Genomic DNA, 23,388 nt, shown 5'->3' on the forward strand with positions numbered 1-23,388 from the left:
CCTGCACAGCCTGCTCCGCCCTGGCCGCCTGCACAGCCGGATCCGCCCTGGTCGCCTGCACAGCCGGATCCGCCCTGGCCTTCCGCCCTGCCGCAGTCTTCAGGTCCTCTTCCGCTGCACGGGCCTGGCCCTCCATCCCGCCCCCGGGTCCGCCTCCGCTCCACCTCCCTCCTGGACAGTTTTAGGAGCGTCTGGAATCCGCTCCTTAAAGGGGGGGCTATGTAACGGTCACCAGCTGGAGTGCCCTTGAGAGCCACCAGAGGGCACTCCACATAAGACTATTATCACTCACAAACTACATTTCCCATAACTCACTGCCCGGACTCATCATCACTTATCACTGATCACATTCACCTGTACCTCATTCACTGATTGCATTCACCTGTGTCTCATCCTGTTAGTCTCAGTCTATTTATACCCTGTTCATTCATTCACTCACCGCGAAGTCTTGTTGTACTGTTAGTCTGCAATTCCGAGCATTTTCCCTGGTTTCATGTCTCTTGGTTTTTGGATTTCTTGCCTGTTCCCTGGATTTCTCTTTTGCCTCTGACCCCTGCCTGTTTTGATTGTTTGTTTATTTGTTTGTTTGGACTGCTTACCTGTGTTTCGAACATTGCCTGTTTATTGGATTTCGTCTTTGGATTACCCCTCATTAAAGCTGCATTTGGATCTCAACCCTCGTCTCGGAGCAGGTCGTAACACATGTGATGAATGGAAACAAACAGAAAGTCCAAGAAAACTGAAGCAAACTGAACATGACTGCGACAAATATAGTAATAAAAATAATAATGATAATTTTACTTTATAGAAACCTTTTATTTTATGGGATAAATGCAGGGGGCTTATACAAGTAACGCCCTCATGCAGAAACTCCAAATATGCCTCACAGAAGTAATATGACTTATGACATTCCAGGAAATCCCTAATACAGCTATTGCTGTAGCTGAATAAAAAGAAGATAGAAACGCTTTGACATTAAACACAATATGGTGACAATAAATGCTCCCAAGTAAGGCCGGAAATGAAACTGATGGAATCCCTTAATCCATGCAGGCTAAGTCAGCCCTTAACCTGTTAAGCTGCAACCCCACTTTTGAAAAATCCCCAGAAATGACATACCCAAACTTAAACAGATACAGTTCATGAACCCTTTGCATTAAAAGCACAAGTATGATCTCATTTGAAAGCTGACACCTGGCAGTTTATTGTAAATGTAGAATTAATTATTGTCATAATGACAAAAATTGTTATAAATAGCTTCAAAGTTTTGTAAAATTTTTAGAAATTAATTTTTATGAAACATCCTCATGAAAATAAAATTGAAGTTGGCACTGGAGCAATCTAGAAATGCACTACAGCTAAAGCCATATGTCTAAACATTCTATGTTTAAAATCTGAAGATAATAAGTCCAAAACTCTGTATTTAGTTAAATGTTTTTCAAGACCATGTCAAATGACTTTATTTTGATTTGACGCTAAAATGCTACTGATGTTTATTGTCATCTTCTAACCATCTATCCAGTATATTGTCTCTATTGTTTTGTGGTGCAGACGATCCCCATTCAGTCTCAGTCTCCCCCTGCACACATTCACACCTCTCCAGCCTGGTTATGGCTCGAAATATGCATTTCTTTTGTCTGCATTATAGCTACTAATGACTGGCTATTCACAGGCTATTCATAGGGTTTCAGTCCCTAATTTATTTTCTCAAAGTTTATCTCACATTTTAAACTGTATCAAATGCATTTCTTGAATAAAGACACATTTCAGGTAGCATTCAAAAAATAATAAAAGTATAACTTCTAGGTAGCAGGTGCACCTAGGGCTAGCTAGCATGTTAGCTTAGCACACCATCAATACACGACAATTTATGAGATTAAAACCATGTTTGTGCTCTAAACTTACTTTTTAACGCACGTTGAGTATTTTAAATAATCTTCTGTGATCTAATTTGGCTTCAGATAAAAAAATCAGACAGAAAATATACTATTGGATAGTGTTCTGCACAATGATAGTCTATATAGATTAGCATTACATTATAAATATAATCTATTATTATGAAAAGACCTGGCATGGCTTGAAAAACACAGGTAACTCAAATATCAGTGCAATCATGTTTATTGTCTTCAAAACATCTGTATCTGCATGTTACAGCGCGATCTCTTGTTAGCTTTGTGTGTATCAGTGGCGTCCTGGAATGTCACATGGTCATGGCTCTTCTTCATGTTCCATATATGGACTATTATTGTGCATGTAGCGCCCTCAGGCTATTGGTATGAATTAAAAAACACAGTATCGGAATACCAAATGCTCATAAAGATTACATCGACGCATTTGGGTATAAATTCAATAAATATTATTCCTGTCTATAGAAATATGATGTAAATCTATGAGAATCTATCAATATTTCTCCAAATCTGCACATTTTTGAGCTAAAGCCCTGAGGGACGTTGTTTTGTGTATCGCTGTCATGACGACAGCACGGAGTTTTTTATGAATGAAAGCGGCTGACGCGCATAATTCATATTAAAGGTATCGACTCATTTTTTCATTTCATAACTCCTGACACAAATTAAGACGTAACTGTCACTATGAGTTTCTCAGAATACAATAGTGGTCAAATACTGAAACTTGAGTATTATATCTTTTTAATTATGTATAGTTTGTCAAGGTATAACATTAAATCTGATAGTAATTTTGAATTAAATAAATAAATAACGCTTCAGTGCGCGGGCGCACTGGCAACGGTTAACAGGTTAAGCACTGAGACATCGTTGGACATGTGCAGCAATGGAGTGGAGGCAACTCTATCTCAGTGGCAAAAACGTGTTGCTTGCTCTTGCCGGGGCACCTCCTTAACCGCGAGATCTACCAATCTCAAGCAAATCTACCTCTCAAGCAAGGTTAGGGCAGTGGATGAGATGGTAGGGATTTGAGAGGTGACATTTATCTTGGGAGGAGCTGTGGAGCATGGAAGCATCTCAAATAAGCTTCCCGTTAGGAGCCACATATGATGTCCTGCCATCTCCAGTGAACCTCAGCCAATGATACGAAGAAGATCCTATCCATGTGCCCCTTCTGCTCATCTCTAGCAAACCTAAAGCACATCTTAGTTGGCTCAAGGCCATTATACATGGAGGCACAACCAGTTACTGAAGTATCTTGCAGTGTCATTGGATTCCAGACGGACCTCCATTACCTCCGGACCAACGGACCAATGCATTACCTCCTCCATTATGTCTTCATGCTCCAGTAAAGGAGTTTGTGGAGGAAGGGACAAGTGAGGTCAAAGTGAAGACCCCAGATACTGGGCAGTTGGTTGGAGCTCAGGATTGGAAGCTTTTAGCTGACCTGAATCAGAGGTTTTGCTTCCCACCCGAAATTCTAGCTACCAATCTTAAACCAGACCTTGTGCTTTGGTCCTCCTCACTTCACACTGTGTATATCATACTGTGCCCTGGGAGGATGCTCTGGAGGAGATCTATGAACATAAGAGCCTTAAGTATGCTGAGCAAGCAGGTGACGTGGAACAATGTGGCTGGAAAGCAATGGTTTGCCTGGTCGAATTTGGCTGTCGAGGCTTTGTCGGTAGATCTGTCATCAAAATTCTTAAGGACTGAGGAATCTGAGGCCAAGCCCATCAGCAAGCTGTCAAGGCCCTCTCAAACTGATGACCCCAAATTAAGCCTTGTACTTCCCTCCCTCTATCCTTATAACCTCCATATTTGTTCCCCACCCATCTCAGGAAGGTGCAATAATAGCAAGGGTTATCACCATCTAGTCCTAAAATTTAACTGTCCATGTTGCACTTTTGCTGCTATTGATGTGGGATAAAGGTAATGTTAGGAACAGGTTTGGGGGTATGAGTAGGTTTAAGGATGGGTTAAGCTGTAAGGGAAGGGTCAACAGTGTAATTATGGATGTGATAACAGAAATTAATTAAAGATGTAATTAAATGCAGGTATTATTTAAATACATTACAAGTACAATGTAAAAACATGTTTGTACTCAATACGTGCATTGTATCAAATTATTAATTTAAATGTTAGTACCAAGCGGCAACCTTCACCTTTACATTGTACTTTTAATGTATTTAAAAATACCTGTATTTAATTACATCTGTTAATTACATTAATTGAGCCGCCAAGATGGCGACGGCCCGCTCTGCCCACTTTGGGCTTCAAAAATGCTCTTCAGTCAAGTCAAGTCAACTCACATACAGTCGTGGTCAAAATTGGCACCCCTGATAAATATGATCAAAAATGGCTGCATTGTTTATCCTTTTGATCTTTCATTCAAAAAATTCACAAAAATCTAACCTTTCATTGAAGTAAAAGAATTGAAATTGGGGGGTAAATCACATTATGAAATAAATGTTTTTCTCCAAAACACGCTGGCCATAATTGTTGGCACCCCGAGAATTTTTTATGAGAAAAATATCTCTGAAGTATATTCCCATTAATATTTACCTTTTTTAGCACCCCAGGGTGACTAGGAACATGAAATTGTCCAGCTATGACTTCTTGTTTCACAGGAGTTTAAATATGAGGAAACACAAAGGCCAAATTCCCTTAATCATCCATCACAATGAGTAAAACCAAAGAATATAGTTCTGATGTGCAGCAAAAGATTGTTGAGCATCACAAAATAGAAAGTGGCTGTAAGAAAATAGCTAAAGAATTGAAAATCCCCATTTTGACCATCAGCGCAATAATTAAGAAGTTCCAATCAACTAAAGATGTTACGAATCTGCCAGGAAGAGGACGTGTGTCTATATTGTCTTAACCCTCTGGGGACCAAGCTGTTTTTGGGGTCCTTGAGATGTTCTGACATGCTCTGACATTTGTGCTTTTTTCAGTTATTTATAAACATGTTAATGGCAAAGGTGTAAATTCACTCTATATAGCACAAACAGGGCTACCATAATATGCGAGCAACGTGTATGTAGATGTTTGTATTTTTAAGAGAATAATGTTTATGCGTGGTTATTTAAATGAAATTTAAATGAAAGTTGCTGAATTAAGACCACAAAACACATATTAAATATGTGTCCACAAGACTTTTGACTGATGGATGTTGTCCCTTTGAGTTCTAGCTTCAAAATTATGTGAAAATAGTCTTGATTTATCGTTCACAAAAAAAAAAATACATTGATTTAAATGGTGTAAAACAGGTTTTGCTTGGAAAGCCAATATGCGAGGGGGAGGAGTAGTTTACACCTTAGATTACAATGTCCCACCCACTCTGCATAATGACTCTGCATAATTAGCCATTCATTCAGGTGTGACACTGACTGAGCCACAATGCAAGGACAAAAGATGTATTTAGAAGAAGACTTATATTGACCATTTAAGATTTCGCTTACATCTATCTTGTAAATATGTTTTGCTATTTTATTAAAAATGTTACAATTACAACAATAATTACAATTTCAACAATATTTCAAGTGTAGTCTTTCTTTGTAAAAAAGAAAAAGAAAAAAGATTATAGGCCTACATTTTATCATATGTATTCATTAGTTTGAATATAGCAAATATATATATATATATATATATATATATATATAATATATATAAATATATATAATATATATAAATAATATAGTTATATATATATATATAGTTATATATATATATATAACGTTAGATATGAGCAGAAATTGCTAAACAAAAGCTTATTTGATGTGGCAGTATATTCTACAGTAGCCTAAAAACTGTACCCAAATCTAGTCAACAAGTGACTGACTGTAACGTTGTTTTTATGAAATATTAGGGCATATAAATGCTAATTTGCAGTTTAATACGTTGCTTTTACAAATACATTTTATTTCAACATATTCCAGTCGATTTTTACTCATCTCAGTAGGCTATAGCAAAGCAGTTTATTCTTTCACACACAGACGCGCGATTCATATTTAGGCTAAACAGTCTTTACAAATATGTACCCTTCATTCATCTCACAGAAAGGCGAGTCATATTATAGAAATGCGATTCATCTTTTTGCGGTTTACATAGGCCTACACTAACGTTATTCCATAACGTTATTCCACATCAACACTTGAGAAAAGAAAACAGCCTACCTCACTCCTCAGCGGGATCTGCTCCTCATATCAGGAGATATTGCTCCTCATATCAGCACTGTTCTGAGGAAACTTTTCTCCATAAGGTAGGCTATATTATGCCTCACTCGATTGCGACGCGCTTTGTTTACAGCTGATGTGGGGGCGTTTCACAGACTGAAATGGTTCTCAGAATTTGCATTTGAATAGCACGCGCTCTCCGGGGAGTGGTCAAATTACTTTTGAATGGCTCGTAATGAGCTCGACTGGAGTCGCTCTCTTTTTATACAGATTACAGAAGCTGATAATATGTTTTTTATATAAATTACTTCATTTAAAAGATGCGATCTCAAGCTTTATGCCCGTGGGTCTGTTTGCCTGTTTGACTGAATTTTCGAGTTATAGATTATTTTCGAACGCGTTTCAAATGGGAGTTTTCGCATCAGGCAGAAGGCAGAAATCGCATCATGTTCATTTTTCTTTATTTGTCAAAAAGCAAAACACTTTATTTTTATTGTGAGTATACAGAAAAAAAATAGAAACTGAACAGGATCGAATGATGTATTACACGAAAATGAAAGATCAAAATTAACAGAGCATTTAGTGTTTATTTTCATTGCTAAAAAAAAAAAACGAGCAAAACGCGCAGGCGCGTTTTTGGTCCCCAGAGGGTTAATGGACGGTGAGGAGGAAAGTTTGAGTGGCCAAAGACTCTTCAAGAATCATAGATGGAGAATTGCAGAGATTAGTTGAGTCTTGGGGGTCAGAAAGCCTAAAAAAAATGATCAAACAACCCCTACATCCCCACATGTTGTTTGGGAGGGTTTCAAGAAAAATCCTCCTCGCTCCTCCAAAAATAAACTCCAGCATATTCAGTTGTCAGACACGACTGGATCTTCAAAAGGGACTGGATTCTATGGTCAGATAAAACGAAAAAAAGGGCTTTTTGGCAGCAAACCCAGCAGATGTGTTTGGTGGAAACAGGGATGAAGAGTACCCCATGCCTACGGTTAAATATACTGCTGGATCTTATATGTTGTGGGCCTATTTATTTGCTGGAGGTCCTGGACATCTTGTTCAGATACATGGTATTATGGATTCTAGCAAATACAAACAGATAAAAAATCAAAACCTGACGGCCTCTGCTAGAAATCTTATAATGGGCCGTAGTTGGATCTTCCATCAGGACAACGGTCCAAAACAAACATCAAAATCAACACAAAAATGGGTAACTGAGCACAAAATGAAGCTTCTGCCATGACCGTCACAGTTCCCTGACCTGATGAGTGGAGTGAACTGAAGAGAAGAAGCACCAACATGAACTTGTGAATCTGAAGGATCTGGAGAGATTCTGTATGGAGGAATGGTCTCTGATCTCTTGTCAGGTGTTCTCCAAACTCATCAGGCATTATAGAAGAAGACTCAGAGCAGTTATCTTGGCAAAAAGAGGTTGCAAAAAGTATTTAATAACAGGGTGCCAACTTCTTCTTCTTTCGTGTGTCGTCATCAAATGTCCAGCTCAGTAGAACTCAGCCACGTTCTCATCTCAGGTCCCACGTCGAAAAGGCCGGCCTCCGAGGGTGGTTTATACAGTGGACAGGTGGTGATTATGTGCTCAGCGGTCTGCTCTGGCTCCCCACACTCACACACTGCTCTGTCCTCCAGGCCCCACTTCCTCATCGATGCTTTGTAACGTCAAGACCGCCTCCAGGGTCATAGATGTAACGGTGGATTCGTGAGGGCCCTGCTGACTCCCACTCCTGCTTCCAGGCTGCCGCGAGCCATGCCTCTGTAGACAGGTCCTCAGGGATGGACCTGAGCAGGTCTTGTGCCGCCTTGTTGTACGGGTGGCGGGACTTCAGTCTATGAGGAGGCAGTGCTGTTGTGGTGGTATTGTGCAGGATATGCCAGTTGTATCTTTGGGCTTTCCTTGCAAGAGCGAGGGTAGCAGCCTCTCGTCGGAGGCCAGCCGGGGCAATTCCCGCTAGTGTTGGCAGATGGTAGACAGGGGTAGATTTCAGGCAGCCAGTTATAGTCCGAAGGGCGGTGTTTATGGTAGTGTCGACTTTCCTGGCGTGTGGGCTTCTGCACCAGGCTGGGGCACAGTATTCAGCTGTGGAGAAGACGAGAGCTACTGTTGATATTCAAAGCACCTTGGCAGTTGCACCCCAGCTAGTACCAGCGAGACGTCGAATTATTGCGACCCTTGATGACACTTTGGCCGTCACTTCTTCAAGGTGTTGTTTGAATGTGAGAGATCTATCCAGGCGTACGCCAAGGTACCGTGGGGCTTGCTGGAACTCAAGGCGCTTGTTATTAACGAATATATCCAGTTCCCGTCTAGCCTCACTGTTGTTCAGGTGGTAAGCTGCTGCAACTGTCTTGCCGATGCTGAGCTGTAAACGCCACTCACGCAGGTAGGCCTCCAAAGTGTCCATGTCCTGGTTTAGGCTGGCCTGCATCTGCTCCCATGTTTGTCGTCTCATCATAATGGCCAGGTCGTCAGCGTAACCATATTTCCGGGATGTTGTTTCCGGTAAGTCGTGGATGTAGATATTGAATAACATCGGTGCGAGGACAGAACCCTGCGGAACACCATTCCTCAGCCTTCTAAGCCTGCTGCATTGACCGTCACTGGTCTTTAAGGTGAAGCTGCGGTTCGTCACCATCTCAATGATGAACTTCACCATGTGCCGGTCGGGAATGATCTTTAGTAGCTTTAGGTGGAGTCCGCGGTGCCAGACGGTATCGTAAGCGGCTGTGAGATCAAGCAACACTACTCCAGCCTTCTGTTTTTCCTGAAAGCTGTCCTCAATGTCTTGGGTGAGCAGTGTCACCTGGTCAACCGTTGACCGACCGCGCCGGAAGCCAGCTTGTTCCCGTGGGAGTTGAGGGTCCACTATTGGCTCGATACGATTATAGATCAGCCTCTCCAGGGTTTTGAATGGGACGCAGAGCAGTGAGATGGGTCGGTAGGATTTGGGGTCTTCAGCAGGCTTGTTTGGTTTTGGAAGGGCTATGACAGCAGCACGGCGCCATATCTTCGGGAGCTTGGACCTCCGAAGGCATGTCGAGTAGAATGAGCAGAGCCATACAGATGTTCTTACACTCTGGTGAGTCACAAACTCAGGGTGGATGTAATCATGGCCTGGTGCTTTCCCTTGTTTGGTCTTACTCAAGGCAGTCTGGAGTTCAGCTGTTGTAAATTCCCCTGACAAGTTGGCATCCACACTAGCTGCTCTACACAGGGAAGTCACCTGGTGTGATGTTGTGCGGGCAAAGTTCTTATCAGCATCAGGGAAACAGCTGTTCTTAAGGAGCTGGGATGCGATGGCATTTGCTGTTATTGGGCACCGGGAGGTCGATGGTGTTCTACCTGTCAGCTGGTTTATTGTCCGCCACGCCTTACGGCTGGAGTGGGTGAAGTCAATTGACTGAACTACTTCTGTCCACCTTGACCTTCGGGTGGCATCTAGCTTCTGCAGAAGTACCGTTGCAGATTCTTCAACTTCCTCCCTGGAGCTTGCCTGCTGGTGGACATGCAGGAGGTGGCTGCATTCTCCATCCCAGCCCGGGATGTAGTTTGTGTTAAAGCCACAGGGGATGGTTTTCCTTGCTGCCCCAAGGAGTACTCTGCAGTAGGCTGCATACCCAGCGTCCACGTCGGCGTTGTCTGGGTCTGGGAGACAGGATGATGTCTTTTCTGTCTCCTCAGTGAATGACTGCCAATTTGCCTTACGAAAGTTCCATCTCCTGACGGGTTTCCCTGCAACTGGCTGCACCAGGGATGGGACCTTTATGATGGACGGTCGGTGGTGTGAGCGGGGGAACCTATCCAGGACACGTCTCTCTGGCTTTTGAGCCGTGTGCCACACAGCGAAAGCCAAGTCCGGGTTGGTGTGCTGAAAAGAAGCTTGGAGGTTCTTTGGGGTCGAACAGCAGCAACGCATTGGCACTGGAGGCCCATTGGCTTAATGTCTCTCCATTTGGTGTAGTATGACTGTAACCCCAGTCTATGTGTTGGCAGTTAAAGTCCCCTGCATAGATGGCGGGTGCAGGTGCCGGTGGAAGTGATGCCATGGTCAGCATTGATGGTGGGGGCTTGGTGACATTGACGACCGTTGTGGTCTGCACCTTAGTGGACAGCCATTCGATACTCGAGCCTGGTGGAGATTGGCCAGTGGCTGTCCAACTAAGGTTGTTCCTTACAAAGGTTGCAAGTCCATGCTGTTTGCTGTGGGTAGACCCAGCAAGCTGGAAACCGGGCAGTTTGAGGATGTTATCACTGTCACGGTGTGTCTCCTGGAGGAGGACGGCTGCTACTTTGTGGGAGTCAGCGAGATGGTAGATGACTTCCATTTTGGCGGTGGTAAGGCCCTCTACATTAAGTTGGAACACCGACAGACCTTGGTACTCGATGGTCGGGATGGTCACTCGTCCTGACATGGACGCACCATGTCCCTTCGATCTCTTGCACCTCGGTCTGCCAGCTAGATGATGACTGGTTGGCGACATTAGTTTCGCAAACTGGTCTTGCACCATTTCTTGCTACTCACGGAGGAGGCCGCGTGAAGGCTGTCGTCATCTCCTCCTGAAAAGGGTGCCAACAATAATGGCCAGCGTGTTTTGGAGAAAAACATTTATTTTATAATGTGATTTACCCCCACTTTCAATTCTTTTACTTCAATGAAAGGTTAGATTTTTGTGAATTTTTTTGAATGAAAGATCAAAAGGATAAACAATGCAGATTTATTTTTTACAGCCATTTTTGATCATATTTATCAGGGGTGCCATCAATTTTGACCACGACTGTATTCATATAGCGCTTTTTACAATACCGATTGTTTCAAAGCAGCTTTACAGAGATAACAGGAAAATAATGCAAAATAGTTTGGTATGGAGTTAAGTATGGAGACGGGTTTGTTGAGGATCAGTGCCGATGGCTGTTGTGTCCATGAGGCCTTCACAGGGGAGAGGCTAGTTGACACAATCTCTTCAGAAACCTACGGGTGATATCACAGACATTACGTCCATATTTTTTTACAGTCTATGGTTTGTACATAGTAGTTAAAGACACCTAATATAAAGTGGGACCGTGATGTGTATCACTGCCACAGTTAAATTATGCATTAGTTGAACTGTATGTGTCTGTATGCCATTTTTATTTGCTTTTGACCATATAAATAATTGCAGTGCTTCATTGTAGGTGGTGAGCTTTGCCAGCCTGAAATTTGACCGCTCTTACAACTGGATGGTCCTATGTGTGCTCTGGTGCTCCATAGCACAATCAATTCTCCTTCCCATGTTCCTGTGGGCTTGTGACCGCTACAGGGCAGACGTCAAGATGGTCTGGGAGAAATGTGTTGCCATCATGTCCAACGATGAAGTGGATGAAGGTAAGGACCACTGAGCTTCTTTTAGCATTTTCCAAGGAGAAAACAATGCTGTATTCAAAATAACATAATATTGTACTTCCTACATTATACTATACCAGTGTTTTTTTTTTTTTAAATAGTCAGAGTCAAGACAATACACAGTACTAAGCAACAATAAATACTTGTAAATTCTAGAATTACATACTTGTCACATAACTTTACTCTTGGATACTTGAAATGCTAAAACGAAAAAATTACAGACAAGGTGCGTTGGATGGTGGGGAAAAAGCAAATGAGCTCTGCTTGTATAAATCAGGTGAAAATTGAAGGAAGTAGTATGTGTAGTATAATTGTAATTATTCAGTGGTATTCAAACACAGCCTCTGATGTTAGAGTGGGGGTGGAGAAAGGAAGTAAAGATAGTTTTATCCTTCAAATTATAAGTTTTGTCTTTCCAATTAATTATCAATTAACTTATTAATTGATTCATTAATTTTACATTCATTACTGTCATGTTTAAAAAAAAAAAAAAAATTCTACTACAATGATGATTACAGTCATTGGATTTATCATGTGACCTACATTTTGAGATGGATGGCTATTATTTTAAATTATTGTTTTAATCTCTCATTAGTATGTTTTCGCTAACATAAACTTAAAAATAAATCTATAACTGGAATACCTGTTAAGAGATGCCTTTGTAGAACTGCCACTGTAGAAGTTTTGCTGCAAAGTTCCTTCACTCTAATTTATGTCACAGGCAAATGCTTCAGTAAGCCTGCTGTAGGCTGTTATATCTAAACATTTTAAAGCGCCCCTATTTATGCTTTTTCGAATATTACCTTTCATGTAATGTGTAATGTAGCTGTGGATGTAAAAGATCTGCAAAGTTGTGAAGTCGAAAGTACACAATAAAGAAAGTCATTGTCTCTCAAAAAAATGTAATTGACTTTGAACCGCCTAAACGAGTCGTCAGTAATTCGAATCCCACTTTGTTATGGCTACACATCCCTGGGTAATACATTTGCATAATGCCTGCATATGGCCCGCAAACAACATCTTTTTTGACCGACCCTCAAACTCTATATCTGGTGTTGTGTACATGTTGAGAAGACACTGTTTTCTACTCTGCAAAAGCAAATTCTCTTTGTAAACACTTCCAAAGGATGAGGATGTGAATAATCAGTGGTTAAAATTACCACAGCGAAAGCAGTATAACATTTTGACGATTGCTTCTCAAATCTTTGTGAGGTCTAAATGGGATTTACAAAAAGCTTATCCATTAAAGATGGGACAGTTCCCACTTTATTTGGACCAACTAGCTCCTCTGAATCACAAACTGTAAGAATAATTATTGATGTAAATATTTGCTACCGGGTGTTCAAAATACATAGTTTTGTGTTTTATATTGTTTATATTATTACCTAAAATTGTGTCCATTAATGCAGATTGTCTGTTGTTCTTACTACTTTGAGTAATGATAAAGGATGGAGCAAGATTTGTTTCACAAACTTTAATGTTACATCAGTCATTCACGTTAGTGCTCAGCTAACGAATGCGGCTATGTGCTGTTATTGATACATTTAATGATGTAGTTCCCACATGTGCACCGCATTAAATTAGAAATATAAACATAGGTTTGTTGATGGACATACTCTTGTTAACGCTGTTGGTGAGGGATTACAGTTGCAACATCTCATAATGTACGTCAAACTGAATAGCGCATCACTGAGAAACATCCTGCTCATGTCGTCCTTGTGATGGAGGTTTGGGTTGAATAACTAGCTCTTCCAATGTTTCATCATCGGACTCGCGTTCGAATTGATATAGTAAAATCAACACCATCGTTACTGTCTTTACAGTCTGTACAATCGCTGAGCTTTAGGAAGCCTCTGGAGCTGAAATTAACCATGGTTACAGTCGTAAACTGAGACGTTCCCTTTCGAAGTGGAACTCAACACTGGGTCTTGGAATTACACTATTGGGAACAAATACACACTCTGCCTTGCTGAGGGAATGCCTGCCTCTCTTGGTGATATGTACAACCATAGTGGGCATAGCATAAGTTGACTCCACAGATTTTTTTAACCAGAGTCAGATCGTCAACCCAGGGCACATCCCTTCAAAGACTCACATGGAAGCACTCCCTAAGTCATCCTCTCCCAATAAAATATGCTGGCTCCAATGTTCTTATAGCAAGGGAAGTCCTGGCCTTTACAACCTTCCTCTGCAGGCCATTTTTAGCCCCAAGAACAGAGCTCTAAGGAATGAACGTCTTAGCTATGACAGCCTCATTCGCTTGCCACAGCCTTTCAGGGAGTATTCGTCAAAGGGAGAATATTTAAACTACAACCTGGATGGTACCACTACTTCCAAGAGGGATGCAACCCTTTAGATTTCATGTGAAAGGTTGAACAACAAGAATGGCAAATATAGTTGCCTAAAACTCCTGCAGACAAACTCCGCTTCTAATGAGGTCAACTAGAGGTATCTAACTACACCCACCCTCCAAGGAATATTCACCCCTACTTACAAACACAGCAGTAGTTGGAGTAGAGATAGAGTAGAGGGAGATAGAGATATCTAGCTCAGAGGAGACTAAGCAGCTATCAAAGGGAGCCTAAGATTAGGGTTGGGGAGAGGAACGGGGAGAGGAACGGGGAGGAGGAGGAGGAGGAGGAGGAGGGATGTTACTTCTCCTCAGTGGTCATGTCTTTCTTACCGAACCGCTTTTTTTATCACCTTCCTCAAGTCTTGTCTCTTCCTCCTAGCGTCAAGGGAGGAGGAGCACGAGTGGCCAAGCTCTACAGATGTGCCTAAAAGCTCAGAGGGCGAGAAGTTATTTTCTTTCTCCTTGATGTCCGCCAGGTTTAACCACAAGTGCCTCTCCATCACCACCATTACTGCCATTCCATGACCAATGGTAACGGCTGTTTGTTTAGTGGCTCGGAGGGCTAAGTCCATGGTGTGGCGCAGCTTAGCGACTGCTTCAGGAGACAACCCCTGCCCTGATACAGTTCTCTCAGCAGATTCGCCTGGTAGGCCTGTAACACGACAATAGTGTAAATGGCCCCTCCAACCTGACCTGCTTCCACATATGCCCTGCCATTCAAGTGTGAGGTGGTCTGTAGTGGCTTACACCGTGTCTACACCGGACGAGACCGTTTAAGCTTAGCAAACACAACAGCTAGAAGCTGTCTACATTGGAGAAGACAAAGTGACCGTTCCTATGCAAAATATTGCAATTGCTTGGAGTATGTCATAAATAGAACAAGGCATATGTTTACTGTCTGGGATTCGTCACGTCGCACAGTGCCATATCCAGTGTAGACCACATTACTGATTATAATGAGTTATATTGTCTTTTGTCGCGTCACATCGCTCCGCTCGCTTCCGGTGTAGATATGGTGTTAGATGGCAGGGCAGGAACCTTCAAAGAGGGCAGGAGCCTTCAATGCTCGCAAGAATCTCTTCAACAGGTGTCATCCTCAAATATCCATGCTCACTCAATCCCTCCACATTCGCATAATTCAAATGATGAAACTGATAAAGGCGAGCTGAATGCGGTTTCTTTCATGACTTCTCCACTTCCAGGTGGCTCATGTGGAAAGGACGATTTTGGCCAATCTAGCAATGGCGTGGGCCATAACATCCAACAATTCCCCATTTGCGGGGCTGGCAGGCTGAGAGGATTCATTACAGACCATAGATTGTAAAAATGTTGAACAATGTTTCCACTTCCTTCCACTATAGAAAAAATAATTAAAAATATCCCAGAAACTGTCATTGTCGATTACATCATTTGGAGCCAGAGTCTATGCAGTAGTGTTCTTGAGGTGGAGCAGCGGTATCAAGGTCCTGCCCATACTCCTGCTGCCATAGACTCAATCGCAAGTACAGCTGTCAATCATGATGTTACACCCCGTTTACATAGCATCAAATAACTAAACATAACTTACTAGAAAAACAAACACTTCAACATAGCCCGGTTTGGCTTGATAAGAACTAGCCAAAAAAAATAGCAGAAACCATCTTTGAAAAAAAATTGAAATGGAATTGGATTTTTTTAGTTTGGCTCACGTTGCATTTGATTACAGGGAAAGGGCAGGGTTTATGACCTATACTGCAGCAAGTCACCAAATGTTTTGGCTTCACTTTTCAGGATGTGTGTGGCACACTTGGTACAAATGCTATCTTCGCCCTCTTCAGCCACATCCGGCTCCTCCTGGCTGGATGGTGCCAGCAAAATGCTATCTGCTGGATCAGATGACGCTAACGACGCTAAAGCTCATCCTGATCCAACAGATTGCTCAAGCCTACAACTGAGGAACGATTACCTGCATTTCTTGAATTCCTCTGCGAGCTCAACCTGCGATCTCCACAACTTGAGCCGCCATTGTGCCTCGGCTACAGCGGGGCCTGAGCCACGAGGTGCAGACCTTTGTCTTACATCCCTTGAGAATAAGGCCAAGCATGAGCGGAGCTTACACATTGTGAACTTCTCAAAATAGGCGCATTCAGAGCCCTTGAGCACTGAATGCACATGCTCCTCACCCAAGCACAGAATGCACAGGTTGTGTGTGTCTTCAGGTGTCAAAATCCTGGGACACAGAGGCACACACTTCCTTAAACGTTTGCTAGTATTTTTTATAATCTGCATAATCACATACTATTCACACAAACAAAAATAAACTGATGATGTGTGTCTCTTATACTTCCGGGCCTCCACTTATGATGGTGGACTGTCATCAGCTAATCAGACACCGGTCACGCTGATGGCATTCCCCATTGCGTCAATCCAAGACTCAGTGATGTGTTTCGCTTCAAATGGGAATTGCAATGGAGTACAAAAAGGAAAAAAAATAAAGGGAAATTTAGAGAAGGTCAAGCAAGACTGCATTTACAACATAATTATTTCACCAACGCTACAATCTTTTTTGCATGATTTCAATACTTACTGCTCCTGCAGTACCACTGGCCAAAACACTACAGGCGTAGTGACAAGCTTAGGACTACAGGCATTATTATTACACTGTCAAAGATTTAAGAGTGAAATAAAAGTATATTCCAGGTTAATAATAATTGCATTACTTTCATTGTAATTTCACAGTAGGACTTGTATCTAACTGCACGCTCAGAAATTTCTTGTAAAATCTAAAGTACTTTATTATTCTAGGTTTTTTCTAGGTGTGTCCCAATTCACGTATTTATGCACTAATCTATGACATTTTGTTGTATAAATAGAGTGAATAGTGTGTTCACATTGAAAATTCCAAATAGAAAAAGTAAACTTTAAATAACCAGATGATGCACTTAATTAACCGAAAAAACTAAGTGTGGAATGTTGAACACTTCATGCACTTAAATGTTGCAGCTTTAATTACATAGCAGAGGGGGAGGTGTTATCAGACTTCGATGTTGAATGACAAAATAACCTTATAAAATTAATTCACTACACGGTTGAGTACATGGTGCTTAAGAACATAGTGTATACGTGCATAGTGCATCATTTGGGATGCAACTTTTGATACTTGTTTTTATCTGTGCTGCTTATTTTTGGTTGACTTTTAGCAGTTTCTTTTGGTTTGGTTTGTAATGTTCAGAGCTTATCTTTTATCTTTTTTACCTTTTTTCATTGTTGTGTTTTGTATGTTGAGTGATGATGTCACACCTTTCAAAGATGTATCTCTAGCAGTTGTTTGACAGTTGTAAAAGACCCATCTACCAACAGCTATGGGGTGGTGTGGCGCGTATGGGGTGGGGTGGGGTGGGGTGGGGTGGTGTGGTGCGTATGGGGTGGTGTGGCGCAATGGATAAGACACATGCCTTTGGTGTGAGAGACCCGGGTTCGAATCCACTGTGAGACACCAATGTGTCCCTGAGCAAGACACTTAACCCCTAGTTGCTCCAGAGGCGTGCGACCTCTGACATATATAGCAATTGTAAGTCGCTTTGGATAAAAGCGTCAGCTAAATGAATAAATGTAAATGTAAATGTAGCTATGAATTTAATATGAGATCTAAAATAAAATTGCTAAGAATATTTCATGCTAAGAATATTTTGCCTGACTTAAAATCAGCCAATAAGCTTATTTACATTCTAGCTTGTCTGGGTTTTAACAAATGTTTTTTTACTTGTCACTCTTCTGTCTTGGCTAGATGAGAACGTCTCGGTTACGTATGTAACCCTAGTTCCCTGAAGAAGGAACGAGACGATGCGTTGAAACACTGCGGGAACGCCCCTGCGTGAATGCGTCATGAAGCACGTATGGAATCAGTCCAGTGGCAAGACGGAACGTCATAGACGGGTGACATCATCGACCAGGAAACTATAAAGCACCCCTGAATCACAACAGCGCTAGCTTCTGATAGGCTGAAGCAAGTCGATCACGGACATGCCGGGAGTATGGCAGGGCAACACAGCGTCTCGTTCCCTCTTCAGGGAACTAGTGTTACATACGTAACCAAGACATTCCCTTTCAAGGGAACTCGAGCTGCGTCGAAATGCTGCGGAAATGCTAATACCCATGTTGCCATAAGAGCAAATGTCCGTCTGTGTGAAGTCAAAGCGCACATTCGGATGAAAGCACCTGCGCCCCTGGAGTGGAGCTGAAGTCAAGATCATAGAACCTAACGAATGTGTGCGGTGAGGACCAGCCTGCGGCATCACAAACATCATGTAGGGAAACTCCTGACAATAAAGCTTTAGAAGCAGCCATAGTCCTAGTCGAGTGAGCTCGTACAGCCAAAAGTGAAGGCTGACCAGCCAACTCGTAAGCAAGTGAGATAGCCTCAACCACCCACTTGCTTATCCTCTGTTTAGATGCAGGACACCCCTTCCTAGGTGACCCAAAACAAACAAATAGCTGTTCAGATTTCCTCCACAGGGCAGCTCTGTGGACATAAGCATCTAGGGCCCTCACCAGGCAGAGCAGATTTAGTTTATCTTGGTCTGACGTCAGAAAAGGAGGAGGACAGAAAGACTGCAGTACTACTGGTCTAACAATATTAGTAGGGACCTTAGAAATATAGCCTGGCCTAGGATGGAGGAAGGCCATGCCATCTCTAGGTATGGTGAAGGCTATGTGATGATGTGGGGCTATTTTAATTCCAAAGGCCAAGGGAACTTTATCAGGATGCATAGTATCCTGGATCCATGAAGTAACTGGCCTTTAAAAAAAAAAATCTGCCTGCCTCTATGGGAATTTAACATAGGGGTGTCCAGACTTATGCACCCTGTATTTTAAGGAAGAACATTTATTTATTTACGATACATTATTCATTCACAAAGAAAATTGGTGTCCTTAAAGGTTGGATTTTTCCTATTTATTTTGATTAAGGCATTAAGTTCAATTTCCAAAAGATGATTTTTTATTCCTCTTTTTAGTCAACTTTAGCATGGGTGTCTAAACTTATGCATAGCACTGTATTTGGAAGACTGTTCCACTCTGCCAGAAAATCTACAAGGGTACCAGTCTCTCGAGACTGGCCTCTGCGCCTCACACAGTGCCCTGTAACGGCGCACCGGCAGGGAACAACTGGTCTGATTGCTCTAGGCCCCTCCTCAGAGGGAGCGAGCACCGCTCGGGAAAACGCTTGCTGGGACCGTCTACACCCCGGCATAAAGACAGGGTTGGCAGAATGGTCCCCTGAGGGCGCAAAGAGAGAACGGGCACCGTGTAATGCGGTGAACTCCGTTTTCTCTCGGTGGGGACTACCCTTAGAAACCTGACTGAGGGTAGATGGCCGATGGCGTCAGGACTTCTTTTTAGACTAAGCCCTCTTATAATTATGGTCCTCAGATCCATCTTGCCCTTAGAAGACTTCGCCTGAGAGCGCCGTGCCGCGACACTCTGCTTTTGCTGCGCCCGGTGTGAGGAGTTAGTCGACAGCCGGGGCTGCTCCTGCCCAGCAGCCCCTGAGAAATGAGTGCGGAGTGGCAGGAATTTCTGGAACACCGCCGCCTGCTTTTTTTTCTTCTTGGAACCTCTCGATGACAGTGTTTGCTGAGTCACCGAAGAGGCCCGCAGGGGAAAGCGGGGCATCCAGAAGGAAAGTTTAATCTCTCTCCTTCATTCCTGAGAGGTTCAGCCATAGGTGTCTCTCCATGGCCACCAGGGCTGCCATCGAACGGCCCACTGACTTGGCCATCTCCTTGGTGGCACGGAGAGACAAATCTGCAGCCTGACGTAATTCATGAATTACATCAGTGCTGACCTCCTCACTCTCACTCATATCTTTTAGTAGGTCAGCCTGGTATGCCTGCAGAATGGACATTGTGTACAGGCATACCGCGGCCTGACCTGCCGCCGAATAAGCTTTACCCACCAAGGGTAATGCCAGTGCTTTAAAGGACGATGCAGACTCAGGGGAGAGATGGCTCGCAAGCGTCTCTTCAGCCCTGGGCATCGCCCCATAACCATGTTGTTTGGACCCATGTATATTTGAATATGTAGATAGCTGGGGACTATATACACGGTACGAAACTGGTCTTTTCCACGACTTCGACACAGTGTGGAGGTCAGGAAAAAACGGCAAGCACCGGCGTGGAGGCTGCATGCGGGAAAGCAGAAAACTTTCACCAAGCTTACTTTTCTGCCTAGATTCTTGTTTGTCCGCTGGCCACTCAATGCTTAATTTTTCTACTGCACGAGTGAACACCTCCACAAGCTCCTCACATGCAGGAGACTGAAGTGACGATCTCCTGTTCCGATACTAATAACATCCAGCTCCTCAGAACTGGATAGTTGCACTACCGGGTAACCGCAGAGCATGAGTAACCGGAGAGCGTGCTTCCAAACCCTGAACTGAGGCACTGGATCTGACAGGTGAAGGCTGAGATAGGGCTGGGCCCATCTCAAACCCCTCTGTCAGATCCATTTGTGAACTCCACGTCTGAAGTTGCCGCTCTGCCTCGGCAGAAGCAGGACCCGAGCCGCGGGGAGCACGAACCGAACCGTCCTCCTCGAAGAGCGATCGGCGGGAGCGCAGCGTTCTTAATGGTAGCCGCTCACAATGCTCACAATCAGCTCCCTCGAGAGCTGACTGAGCATGCTGCACTCCCAACCTAACAACACATAGTTTGTGTGTTGGTGTGAGATATCGAGTGCAGGGATGTACACACTTCCTATAATGTTGTTCGTTCGCCATATTATAGTTTTATATACATTGCTAAAGGCACAGAAGCTAGCGCTGTTGTGATTCACCCGTCTCGCCATTGGACTGATTCCATATGTGCTTCATGACGCTATCACGCAGGGGCGTTCCCGCAGCGTTTCGACGCAGCTCGAGTTCCCTTGAAAGGGAAATTTCAATATAAATATGTTCAGTTCAATCCTGTTAAATCCTGGCATTTCTTACAGTGTACAATAAAATGTGTAGCTTTGTATTAGCCACCACTATCATAAAAAAAATTTAAAAAAAAAAAATGAATTAAACAAAATGACAGAAAGAAGCTTCTTACACCCTTTCAGATCCTATATTAATTTACTATACGCATTGTTTTCTGTACTCAAGAAACTACTAAATGGTATTTTGTTTGCAACTATGGTTACCTTGTAAAAATTTATACTGGAAATATTAAAACGTTAAAACAAATGCAAAACTGTAAAAAGAAGATTTTATCTGAATTCCGAACCAAAAATAGCTAGAGGTCACATGATAATTATATCATTAATATGCTTAATCACAAACTATTAGTAAACTGAAGCTGTCATTATGTATTGCTGAATGTAGGTGTTAAGTGTCTGACTTTTCTGTATTTCATTACCCTTCCTGCTATTTGGCACCATATCTAAGTTTGCAGTCATAAGGAATATGTGCAAGAAATGGATTTTGTGATCTTAATTTTACAAGTGCTCTGCTTCTTTTCAGACGGTTTGCCTTGTGTAACACAACTCAGTTGTATGTATAATGGTTGCTTCTTGTACTTGTGTCTCACTCAAATGCATGCTAAGCTCTGCTGCCTGTGCTAATAGCTGATCTCATCTTGTCATCCCACTGTCTGCCCCCATTTTGCCTTAAGATCAGCATTTCACATTGCTCTACAACTGCTTTTAAAGTTCTGAAAAGAAAAATTGTTTGTAGAATCTTTTGCACCAAAACAAATTTTAGGGAATTTTAATTGGTAAATGGCAACAGTCAGTCATGATTTTCAGTACAAGGCACTTTAGTGGATGCTAACGATTTCAAATAAAGCATTTTTATGACCTCCAATTCTAATGCGGACCACGTAAATCTATAAAAGGGAATTTTTTTTCCTACCTATTCGTCTGTCTGTCTGTCTGTCTGTCTGTGTATATTGAGCACAATGATTTTTAATCCTGATATATATGCTTTCTGCGTTTGCAGAAAACAGCCAGGATGGAGGCATTCATCCGGACTTAATATTTGACAGACCATTTGACTATAGCTCCGCTGGTGATATCATGACGGTAGACCGTATTGCCAAATACGAATTCTCAACCTTAGAAAGGGGGGGCTCCCAGGGTTATCCATTGAGGGAGCTTCAGGAAGATAAAATGCACTATTTGCAGGTATATTTCCATTGATTTTGTTTTCAAATTTATCTATTCTTTATTTTTAATTAAAAATGTGCATGTTGCAATGGCCCTCCACCTCAGTATTTGCAAAACTTTTATAGTCACTATATTATACAATAATATCACCTCTTTTACTGGAATCATTTTATATTCCCGTTGTCTTTACCTATTAGACTTTTCAAACGTCAAGATTTGAAATTGTAGACTTGTTTTGTGTGAGAACTGTTTGGAAAATATGATCTAACAAACACTTTTGTTTTCTTCACCCAGTGGTATCTTGGTATTTTTGATTTAGGCCTACTGTTGCAGGGCTCATGTGATGACTGCCACTGATGCCTTTTCAGTTTATACTTTAAAGTTAAAAGCTTGAAGTCATTGCAAATATAAATGAGTAAAAAAAACAAATTTCAAATACTAGTCTGAATTTTAAACATGACTAATCATGTGTCATGTTGTAAAAATCCCATGCTATAAATATTATGACCCACTATGACTAGACCCATCCTGATCGAACCACTTCTACAAGGAAATAGTACTATTAAGGCTTATAGACTCATATTATAGACCGCCAGTATGTTTTAGAGGTGTGCAATGCTTCACTTCAAACTTTTAACCTTTTTTACATTCAAATGATTACGTCACATACACTGCCCATAAACCCTCACATGTAACCTCCACATGTAACTTTCATTGGCCTGGATTATCAGTTTCACATATTATAAATTGTTCTCTCTGTATAAATAATTAACCATTTATTAAAAATATGCCTGACTGGAATGAAAAATTGGACTTTGGAGGTTAAATGTGGAGAATATGCCATAAATGTGTACGCCAAACACTACCCAAAGCTCTGTTAGACAATGTGCAGTGCTTGACTGCTTTTCATTGCTGATTTTATTGCTATATACATTGCACGAATCAACTTTTGAAGTTCTCTTCAAAGTTTATAAAACATTGTGTGTGTTAGAATTGCTCCAGAGATGTTCAGCAAAAAACACTGATGCTTATTGATAAAGAACTCAAAATCATGTGCCTATGTTAGAACATTATTGGTTCTATTAGACTACAGAATCAATGTTCTTTTTCAATTTCACCAGTGTTTTGCATCATCATCATCAACTATCAGAATGTCATAATAATTGGGAAGTACAAGCTGCTATTGTTTTTGCTGTCAAGCTATTTAGGCTTATAGAACAATAAATGCTTCCAGACAACAATATTTAACACTGTCAAAGAATTGTGAGGTAATTCCATCTTTATCTTTATATGAGACAAAATTATGTTTTATCTGTGGGCAGTATATTTAAAGCAAAATGACAAGCTTTTACAAAATAGACATAATTTTAATCAGCTGAGTATCAAGGTTTAAAAATGTAAAATGCCAAAATGTAAAAATGTTGAAGTGTTCATAATAG

General features: G+C 41.9%; 1 protein-coding gene across 2 annotated transcripts in view; it reads left to right on the plus strand.

Annotated features, from left to right (window-relative positions):
- The window catches only part of gpr153 (G protein-coupled receptor 153), a 108,974-nt gene that overhangs the window by 79,838 nt on the left and 5,748 nt on the right, over window positions 1–23,388 (plus strand). The window contains exons 4-5 of one of the 2 annotated variants that reach the window (XM_084389626.1): window positions 11,265–11,454; window positions 21,306–21,335. In XM_084389626.1, coding sequence (XP_084245752.1) covers window positions 11,265–11,454; window positions 21,306–21,335 — 220 coding nt within the window. Of the gene's footprint in view, window positions 1–11,264; window positions 11,455–21,305; window positions 21,336–21,782; window positions 21,968–23,388 lie in introns of both variants that reach the window. The other variant, XM_084389625.1, reaches the window with a different exon arrangement.

The sequence above is a fragment of the Rutilus rutilus genome (assembly GCF_951802725.1).
Source record: "Rutilus rutilus genome assembly, chromosome: 19".
NCBI lineage: Eukaryota > Metazoa > Chordata > Actinopteri > Cypriniformes > Leuciscidae > Rutilus > Rutilus rutilus.